Source organism: Oratosquilla oratoria, chromosome 16 (assembly GCF_046742065.1).
Source record: "Oratosquilla oratoria isolate Oo_2021 chromosome 16, ASM4674206v1, whole genome shotgun sequence".
In the NCBI taxonomy this organism is placed as follows: domain Eukaryota; kingdom Metazoa; phylum Arthropoda; class Malacostraca; order Stomatopoda; family Squillidae; genus Oratosquilla; species Oratosquilla oratoria.
Window position 1 is genome coordinate 61,917,529 of NC_134792.1, and position 10,989 is coordinate 61,928,517.

The following is a 10,989-nucleotide window of genomic DNA, read 5'->3' on the forward strand; positions in this document are numbered from 1 at the left end:
ATGTTCCACAACAAAACCAAGAAAGAATATACATAAAGAACTGGTACAACAAAAAATGTAGTGAAGCCAAGGATAAAAAAGACAAAGCCTGGAAAAAATGGAAAAAGGACAAAAAAAGGAGCAAATGGCAAACATACATCAAACTAAGAAATGATTATGTAAAGATACGCAGAGAAGAAAGGAGAAATTATGAAAAGGAAATAATAGAGAAATGCAAGGAACTATTTTACAGATATGTGAACGGTAAACTAAAAAAACAAACAAGAAATAGAAAAGTTGCGCCAGAAGAACAAGAAATGGGAGAAGTTATTAGCAACCACTTCAAATCGGTTTTCACAATTGAGAACACACCTATCTGCGAGGGAATAGAGAGACAGAAATCCTCCCAATTAAGAAAATGACTGTAACAAAGAAGGAAATCAGCGACCAAATAACAAAAAAACCTTGATGTCAGAAAATCGCATGGTCCGGATGGAATTGCAAATTGGATATTGAAGGAATGCGTAGAGGAATTAACAAGACTGGAAACATGCAAACATAGTACCAATATACAAAGGAGGAAAATAGGAAAATCCAACTAACTACAGACCGGTCTCCCTAACAAGCACAGTAGCTAAAATATGTGAAAAAATGATCAAAAGTAGATGGGTTAAACACTTGGAAGAAAAATCTATACTAAACCCAAGCCAATTTGGATTTAGACAAGGAAGATCATGTACAATAAACCTAATCTGCTTCTACTCGAGACTAATAGATACAGTATAATAGATGAGAGGGATGGATGGGCAGACTGTGCCTATCTAGACCTACAAAAGGCATTTGACAAAGTACCACACAAGAAATTAATAAGAAAATTAGAATCAATAGGTGGCATCGCAGGTAAATTATTAGAATGGATGGAAGATTTCCTGACTGGGAGAAAAATGAGAGTAGTAATTAGAGACAAATACTCGAAATGGGAAGAAATGATAAGTGGTGTTCCACAAGGGTCAGTGCTGGCTCCAATCATGTTTGCCATATACATAAACGACATGGATGAAGGAGTTGAATGTTATATGAATTTCTTCGCAGATGACGCAAAAATATTAAAGAAAGTAAGAACAGAAGAGGACTGTGATTCATTACAATCAGACCTGGACAAAATCTGGAAATGGACTCAAAAGTGGGAAGTGAACTTCAATATCAAGAAGTGTAGCATAATGGAGTTTGGAAAAAGCAAAAACAGAATTTCAAAAAATTACAAAATTGGCGAAGAAGAAATAAAAAAAGTGCACTCGGAAAGGGACCTTGGAGTATTAATCAGCAAAGACATGACACCGGATAAACATATAAACAAAATAGTCGGTGAAACCTACAACCTATTAAGGTCAATGAAAGTGGCATTTGACTACTTGGATGAAGAAATTATTAAAAAGATACTAGTTGCATTGATTAGACCAAAGCTGGAATATGCAGCGACACTATGGACACCCAGTACTAAAATGAATACAAGGAAATTAGAAGGAATACAGAGATCAACAACAAAGTTGGCACCAGCTCTTTCCAATTTAACATATGAACAAAGATTATCGAAATTGGAACTACCAACACTAGAGCAGAGAAGAGAAAGAGGTGATCTACTGACTATATTTAGAACCAAGAAAGGAATGGAAATCCTTGACAGGAATGATTTACTAAAAAATGACAATGAAAAAACAAGAGGTCATGAAAAGAAACTCAAAAAGGATAACTATAGAGGAGATCGGAAAAAGAATAGCTTCCCACACAGAGTGCTGGATATATGGAATAACCTAGATAAAGAAACAGTGTGTGCAAATACTATTCAAGATTTTAAGGAAAAAAATTATGCTGAAAGATACAAAGACGGGGCACTACGAGCATAGCTCCCTCCCCGTGTAATACAACTAGGTAAATACACACACACACACAGTCGCTGCACTGCGACCCAGCACTCCAACTTTGGTAGGCAAGGAGCTTTGTATGTGTGTATGGCGGCCGTGAACGCTACCTCTGCGCCATCGAGTGATATATATATATATATATATATAGATAGATAGAGAGAGAGAGAGAGAGAGAGAGAGAGAGAGAGAGAGAGAGAGAGAGAGAGAGAGAGAGAGAGAGAGAGTGTATGTGTGTGTGTGTGTGTGTGTGTGTGTGTGTTTACCTAGTTGTACCTAGTTATATTTTACGGGAAGGGGAGCTATGCTCGTGGTGTCCCGTCTTCATATCTCATTTTATCTAAACTGTTGCTATGTGTGTGTGTGTGTGTGTGTGTGTGTGTGTGTGTGTGTGTGTGTGTGTGTGTGTGTGTGTGTGTGTGTGTGTGTGTGTGTGTGTGTGTGTGTGTGTGTGTGTGTGTGTGTGTGTGTGTGTGTGTGTGTGTGTGTGTGTGTGTGTGTGTGTGTGTGTGTGTGTGTGTGTGTGTTGTACCTAGTTGTATTTTACGGGAAGGGGAGCTATGCTCGTGGTGTCCCGTCTTCATATCTTCTTTTACAAAGGATGACAAAGGTGGAGCATGCCGACAGGAGACCTTTTGGTCCATATCTAGGTCGGATGCGAAAAAAATCATAATAATAATAAAATAATAAATAAAAACTATAATAATAAAACACATAAATAAATGCATAGGTATAGTTAAATAATAAACAAACAGGTAAATAGTAAATGATAATAAATTGACATATAACTAATAATAAATGAAAATCAGACAGACAAATGATAACAAAACAAAAACAAATAATATAAAATAAATTATAATCATTACAGCATCTTGCTTAGGTGTTTATCTATATGATTCTTAAAGCTTCGAACTGAACTACATTGCACTACCTGTGCAGGAAGTTTATTCCATTCATTAACTACACGGTTGGCAAAGTTGTTTCTACCTACTTCCAAATTGAATCTATTTCCGGACAGTTTGAGACCATTGTTTCTTGTCTGATTCTCATTCAATGTGAAAATTTTATCACTTTTGATGTTGTCAATTCCCTTTAAAATCTTAAAGACCTGTATCAAGTCACCTCTAAACTGTTGCTGTGTGTGTGTGTGTGTGTGTGTGTGTGTGTGTGTGTGTGTGTGTGTGTGTGTGTGTGTGTGTGTGTGTGTGTGTGTGTGTGTGTGTGTGTGTGTGTGTGTGTGTGTGTGTGTGTGTGTGTGCGTGTGTGTGTGTGTGTATTTACCTAGTTGTATTTACCTAGTTGTATTTTACGGGAAGGGGAGCTATGCTCGTGATGTCCCGTCTTCATATCTCATTTTATCTAAACTATTTTTAAATTCATGTATTGTTTTTGCACACACTACTTTCTCATCTAACTTGTTCCAACTGTCTATTATTCTGTGAGGAAAGCTGTTTTTTTTCACATCTCTTCTATAGCTGTCTTTCTTGATTTTCTTTCCGTGCCCTCTTGTATTTCTATCATCCCATTTTATCAGATTCTCTCTATCAATAATTTCTATGCCTTTCATGATTCTGTAAATAGCTATCAAATCTCCTCTCTCTTCTTTGCTCTAGTGTCTGTAGTTCAAGTTTTGCTAGTCTCTCTTCATATGATAGTTTTGAGAGTGTTGGTACCAATTTTGTAATTGCTCTTTGTATTCTTTCAAGTTCTTTTATACATTTTTTTTGTACTTGGTGACCACATCGTTGCAGCATATTCCAATCTTGGTCTTATCAGAGTGATTAGAATTTTCTTCACCATTTCTTCATCCAGGTATGTGAATGCCACTTTGATTGTTCTTATTAAATTATAAGTTTCTCCAAAAATCTTATTTATATGTTTCTCAGGTGACATATTATTCATAACAATGACTCCCAGGTCCTTCTCATTTTCTACTTTTTTTTATTCCTTCTTCTCCCAATTTATATTATCCTGTTATTCTGTTTTTGCTTTTTCCAAATTCCATTATACTAGAACTTTTTAGTGTTGAACTCCATCTCCCACTTCCTACTCCACTCCCATACTTTATTTAGATCACTTACAATCTTCTTCCGTGTTCACTTTTTTTAATAGTTTTGCATCATCTGCAAAGAAGCTCATATAACTTTCAATTTCTTCATCCATATCATTAATATATATAGCAAACATTATTGGGGCCAGAACTGTTCCTTGTGGAACATCATTTATTACGTCATCCCATCTTGAGTGCTTGTCTCTAATCACTACTCTCATTTTTCTTTCTAGCAAAAAGTCTTCCATCCATTTAAGCAGGTTGCCCTGTATTCCTCCTTCAGTTTCTAATTTCTTAAGCAACTTCTTATGTGGTACTTTGTCAAAGGCTTTTTTTAGGTAAAGAAATGCACAATCAGCCCATCCATCTCTTGTATTATATCTATTAGCCTTGAATAGAAAAATATTAAATTAGTGACGCATGATCGTCCTTGTCTGAATCCAAATTGTCTTGGATTAAGCACGCTGTTGTTGTTTTTTTTTCTAAGTATTTCACCCATTTACTTTTGATAATTCTTTCACAAATTTTTGCTATTGTACTTGTTAGAGAGACTGGTCTGTAATTGGTAGGGTCTTCTTTATTTCCTCCTTTATATATGGGTACTATATTTGCATTTTTCCAATCTCCTGGAACTTTTCCTTCTTTCAAGGAACTATTTATTATGCTATGTATTTTGTCTGCCAGTTCATTTCTGCATTCTTTCAAAATCCAGTTTGCTATTTCATCTGGTCCATGCGATTTTCTAACATCAAGATTACTCAAGTGTTTCATTATTTCATTCTTTGTTACTTCTATTTCTTTCATAGGGGGGACTTTCTCTTTCCATTCGATCTCTTCCGGTTGTATATTCTCCCTTGTAAACACTGATTTAAAATGCTTGTTCATAATTTCCGCCATTTCTATTTCCTCTGTGTTTTCAACTCCTCATTGTCTTAATTTCTCTAAGTCTTGTTTGTTTTTCAGTTTGTTGTTTACAAATCTGTAGAATAGTTTTGGTTGATCTTTACATTTTTCTATGACATCTTTTTCATATTTTCTCTTTTCCTCTCTGCATGATTGTACATATTCATTTCTATAACAAGTATATGTTTTCCATTTTTCAGGTCTTTTGTGTTTCTTCCATTTGGTCCAAGCTTTGTCTTTTTTGTCTTTTAACACTCTACAACTTTTGTTGTACCAGCACTTTACATATTCTTTTTCTTGTTTTTGTCTTGGGACATACTTTTCCACTCCTTTTTTTATAAATTTTTGTCAAAATATTCCATTTCTCTTCTACTGTTGTATCTTCTTTATGTATTCTTTCCCAGTTTTCATTTTGAAAGAATTCTCTTATTTTATCAAAATTTGTTTTTTCACACATCAATCTTCTTTTTCTATATTTTTCATTTCTTTTCATGTATTTTTCTCATTTAGTTCTAGCTCTATCAATATGTGGTCACTTTTACTTATTGGTGCCTGGTATTCTATCTTTACCACTATTTCAGGTTCTGATGTGATTATTAGGTCTAGTCTCGATGGTTCTTCTTAATTTCTATACCTAGTGTTCTCTTGGATCCATTGTGTCATTGTGTGGTCAATAATCATCTCAAGTAGAACATTTCTTCTCCACCCTTTACGGTCATCTCTTCCCAGCAGATTTCTTTGCAATTAAAGTCGCCCATCATAACTATTCTTCCTCCATCTTCCATTATCTTGTTTAGTGTTATTCTTGTGTCTTCTAACATACTTTTATGTTCACTCTCTTCCCACGAGGCTGTTTTTGGGGGCACGTAGTTTATTACAAACTTTCTGCTCCTCTTATTTCTGTCTTCTACTTCTATCATAATCATCTCTACTCTGTTCTTTCCATATGTGACACTCTTCACGTTTATATCCTTCTTAGTCAGGAACATAACTCCACCCCTTTGTTTTATCTCTCTGTTTCTAATCCAATAATTATATGCATTGTGTCCTATGCTGTTGGGTGGTAGTGGACCTTTTAATTTTGTCTCAACAATTCCCATTATGTCCGGATCTTTTTCCTTCAGATACTCGTTCAGTTCATTTAGTCCTGTTATTAATCCATCTATATTTGTGTCGGATACTCTTAACTTTCTGTTATTTCCATTGTATTCTCTGTTTCTTTTTTGTTTCTCTCTATTATGGTCCATTTCTTCAATTTCATATTCACTACTCTTCAGTAGAATTCTTGTTTTTCTGACTCCGTTCTGGTCCCTTTTTTTTGTTTGTTTTTTTCATTAGCTTCTTTCCTTTTCATTTTTTCTTCCTCTCTTTCCTCTTTTTGCTATTAACAATGTCCAGACCATTCGTAATTGTTATTTCGAACTATGTGTTCTTTTCATTATCTGCACTTCATGCATATTGATTCATTGTCAAATTAAATTATTGTTATTATTATTATTATTGCTATTATTATTATCTACTGTACAAGAGCCAAGGTTACGTAGTCTGAGGCACTTCTAACAACGTCTGGTGGGAAATTCTCACCACCATCCTGTTTGTGTGTGAGTGTTGTGTTGTGTGTGTGTGTGTGTGTGTGTGTGTGTGTGTGTGTGTGTGTGTGTGTGTGTGTGTGTGTGTGTGTGTGTGTGTGTGTGTGTGTGTGTGTGTGTGTGTGTGTGTGTGTGTGTGTGTGTGTGTGTGTGTGTGTGTGTGTGTGTGTGTGTGTGTGTGTGCATGTGTTGTGTGTGCATGTGTTGTGTGTGTAGGTGTGTATATGTGTGTGTATTCGTATGTGTGTGTATGTGTTGTGTGTGCATTCGTATGTCTATGTGTTGTGTGTGTATATGTGTTTGTGTGTGTGAGTGTGTGTATTCGTATATGTGCGTATGTGTTGTGTGTGTGTGCATGTGTGTGTACTTGTATGTGTGTGTATGTGTGTATATGTGTTTGTGTGTGTGTGTGTGTGTGTGTGTGTGTGTGTGTGTGTGTGTGTGTGTGTGTGTGTGTGTGTGTGTGTGTGTGTGTGTGTGTGTGTGTGTGTGTGTGTGTGTGTGTGTGTGTGTGTGTGTGTGTGTGTGTGTGTGTGTGTGTGTGTGTGTGTGTGTAATAAAAATAATAATAATCAACGGTTTATTGGGTATAGCAGTATTACTGCTGAAAATATACATCCTACAAGAGATGTATATATGAGAGAGAGAGAGAGAGAGAGAGAGAGAGAGAGAGAGAGACAGAGAGAGAGAGAAAGAAACAATTATTGGTTTGAAGGTTGGCAAGTTACCATATTTTTAGAGAATTTGTAAGTTGATGTTTGGGTGGAACTTTCTGACTGAATGGATTTTAATATAATTTGAAAACCTTGTGTGTGCACATTTTTTCTTTATGTGCGCGCGCACATGCCCACAGTTTAGAGGGAACGTTAGTAATTATCAACGAAGAAATACTTAAAGGACTTCTTCCTACACATAAATACACCAACGTTGACATCAACAGATACTTTCGGTTTGGTCAGAAATTTGCGTTCCGTGCCCACCGAAGGACGTAACCACGAGCGCGCTGATTGACCCAATCTGTGATGCGAACTTGGGTCACGTGATCGGTCGCGTCGACCTCCAGGGTCGAAGACATTTAGGGAGAGATGAACAGAGACGAGAACACCAATTGGAGAGACCGATTTCAGCTGCAGGAACCTCTCGGCGAGGGAGGCTACGGGTGTGTTTACCTGGCGAAGGACCTCGCCAGCAGCACAAAGGTTGCGATCAAGAAAGTCCCCCTCTCCGGCGTCGACACCTGGGGGTGGCGCCAAGGAACGAGAGTGCCCATAGAAGCCTCTCTCCTACACAAAGTCCAAGCCGTTCCTGGGGTCATCCAACTTTACGAATGTTTCGTTATAGAGGGCAACTTTTTCATGGCAATGGAATTTGTACCTCAAGCAACTTCGATATATGATCATATGGAAAAATGCGGCAAACTCCCCCTTCCACAGATCAAAAGGATCTTTAGTGACATCGTAAGGACAGTACAAAGATGTCTAAACGCAGGCGTTTCTCACAAGGACATCAAACCAGAGAACGTCTTGCTATACGAAGATCCAGGCTCAGGTGACTTTAAGATCAAGTTAATCGACTTTGGATGCGGGGAAATGATTAAAGGTTACAGGGGAACACACACTGGCGGAACATCGTTTTACTGGCCACCAGAGTACATCGCCAAAGGAGAGTTCCTCCACGTCCCGGCGACAGTATGGAGTCTCGGGACCCTCCTGTATTACCTGGTGTGCCACGACGACCCGTTCTACGACGACAGCGAGATCGAAAAGGGTCGCCCGCCTTTCCCCGAAGACCTTCCCCGGCAGTGCCGCGACCTGATCACCAAGTGCTTCGCCATGGACCCATGGGAGCGGCCCACCCTCCACGGCATCTTGGACCACCCGTGGCTGAAGGGTTTCGGCCGCTCCGAGGACGGGAACGAGCTCGAGCCGCCCGATCCTAAGCTCTTTCCGCAAGAAATCTTAAGGAAATTCGAGGAGCGAGAGACGAAACAGAACCCCCAGGCCCCAGTGAACAATACCAAAAGTGGCTTAGAAGAAGAAAGTAAAAAGCAAAGTGCACCACAAAAAGAGAAGAAGCACAGAAAGAAGTGGTGGATACCACTGATAAAAATGAAGCCCATTAGACTCGTCAAGAAGCCATTTAAGTTGCTAAAGAGGACGAATATATTTTGCCTGACAACTGAATGAAGTATCAGACTCCCTCGGCTCAATGTAGTATTCAGCTGAGAACTGATCATATATACAAAACGTACACCAGAAATGTGGAAAGCCAAATGGAAGGTTTCCTTAAAGTCATAATAAGGACAAGGATGAAAAACATCGGTCTAAAAGTGCCATACATAGTTACATAGAAAGGGCATACATATATGGGCTACCAGAATGAAGGTAGACACCCACATAATATCTAGAAAGACACGTAAAAGAGCCTAAGAACAAAAACGCTCTTTATGTCATGACAGTGACAGATCTGAAAGAAGCCTTCGTCAGAAAGAGCCATGAAGAGTTAAAAAGAGGGCAAGAAAAAGTTCAGTAAAGGAATTAGTCTTAAAGAGCCACGCACAGGGGGAGATCACTCTCCCCTCAGCTGAATAAAATCGCCTGACGGCATAACAGAAGAATTACAAGATATTTAGAACGCAGTCGGAGGCCTGACCTTGAGAGGGGCCCCTCTCAGCTGAATGAAATTGGCTGGTTAGGGCGTCGTTACTTGCGGCGAAGGTCGAGGTGGCGGTTCGAATCCTGCCACCGGCAAAGTTGAATCAAGGGCATGGTTCATTAAATTCCACACTACAAAGTCCTTTGTAAGGGGCACCGTCCTAGCCTTCCAGTATTGGGGAGTTTGTGACGTTAAACCATATTATCATAACATATATATATATATATATATATATATATATATATATATATATATATATATATATATATATATATATATATATATATATATATATATATATATATATGATGATGGTGGTAGTCCGTCGATTACGACGATGACAGCTTCTTCTCAGGTTTTCTGGCGAGGAGGTTCGTCAACGCCTGTTATGGGTTCGGAGGTGGCTTATTATGAGGCCAATTCTCGAACGGCAGACGCGGGGGCAGGGGAAATGTTCTTTGCTTGGAGGCTGTGATGACGTGGCCTTGCGCCTCGCTCTTGCCTTCCTGGCGTTTTCCCTGCGTTGGTCCTCAAAAACGGTCTGGGCCTGCAGGCTGATGGAACGCCACTGAGGTCTTCTGTCCAAAGCTTCGGTTTCAAGCTTATTTGGTGGAATGTTAGTATGGGTGAGGTGTGTCTTGACGCAGTCTTTAAAGCAATTGCGTGGTCTACCTGTGTTTCTCTTGCCCCACCTGAGAGGAAATAGCTGTGCGGGAATGGTTTTAAGTGGGAAAGTGGTTGCACGGGGGCAATCCTACTCTCTCGGCCTCGAGAACCAGGCTACGGAGGCCGTCACAACCAGGGGCTCCTTTAGCTGCAGTGGAAGACCACAACGCCTTCTGTGCCTTGCCGTGCTCTCAACGTTCCACGACGCCTGCAGTCGCCGCCTTAATGACCGTTGGGACAACAAATTGACCTCTTCCGCTCATTCTGCCGACGGCAGTCTTCACATGCAAGGGTAGGCATACCCTTAACAACTCACCGGAGAGTTTCAAACCCAACCGGTTACCCTCACCTTGTTTAGCCCGTCTGCCAAAACGGTTACCGGGGTGTGGCCGCTGCGCATGCTACAGCTTCTAGGAGCCAAGGGTGAGAGCTGGTTGTCAGGCGGGAACCAAGGTAGTCGGAGCTATCCTAAAGGGACATGGCAGCCCCTTCTACAGAGGTACTATCCCTACCTAAACCCCCCCCCATATATATATATATATTATATATATATATATATATATATATATATATATATATATATATATATATATATATATATACACATATACATACTGATGAGAAAAACGTAACCATACAGTAGGTTCAAATAAGCTGAACACTTAATGAGTGGGGTTCAATCTCAAATATATAAGATAACATTGTGGTCGCCAGACCAGATGCATGAGATGTGCAAGACAAGAGGAAAGGTGCCTATGGACTATGCAACTGCTGAGGAACGAAGCCCCAAAGCGAGGAGACACTTCAACTTGATTTTTCGGCTTCCACAGATCTGAAGTCTCGGCCTACCCGACCGTCATTTCTCTTTTTATCCATACCTTTTTATATTGTTCACTTGCTGCTAGCTTCCCTGTTTTTGCTAAGATATTCTCTGCTGTTGTTTGTGATCTGAATTTAATCTTAATTGGTCTGGTCTTATCTGTACTATACTTTCCGAGTCTTAACTTCTCTTCAAATTGTTTCATTATTTCAAGTTCATCTTCCTGAACTAATTCTAGTAATCTGCTTACTTTTTCATTTTCCTCATTGATTCTTGTGGTTCTATCTGGGTTATGTTTCTCTTCCATTCCTAATCTAATTATACATTTCTTTTTATCTGCTAAGTCTCTTACAATATTCTCCTTCTGTCTCATCGCTTTGATAACTGAGTCTTCAGTTTGTTCTTTCA

The 10,989-nt window shown here is 39.1% G+C and overlaps 1 protein-coding gene across 1 annotated transcript; it reads left to right on the plus strand.

Annotated features, from left to right (window-relative positions):
• Positions 1–7,525: 7,525 nt before the first annotated feature.
• LOC143033711 (serine/threonine-protein kinase pim-3-like) lies at positions 7,526–8,626 on the plus strand. Its single transcript, XM_076199196.1, has one exon. It carries the CDS (start codon positions 7,526–7,528, stop codon positions 8,624–8,626), a length of 1,101 nt encoding a protein of 366 aa, XP_076055311.1.
• Positions 8,627–10,989: the final 2,363 nt, after the last annotated feature.

What these genes read in the sequence shown, in the direction of transcription:
- LOC143033711 (XM_076199196.1), top strand. Translation starts at nt 7,526, where the DNA reads ATGAACAGAGACGAGAACACCAATTGGAGAGACCGATTTCAGCTGCAG.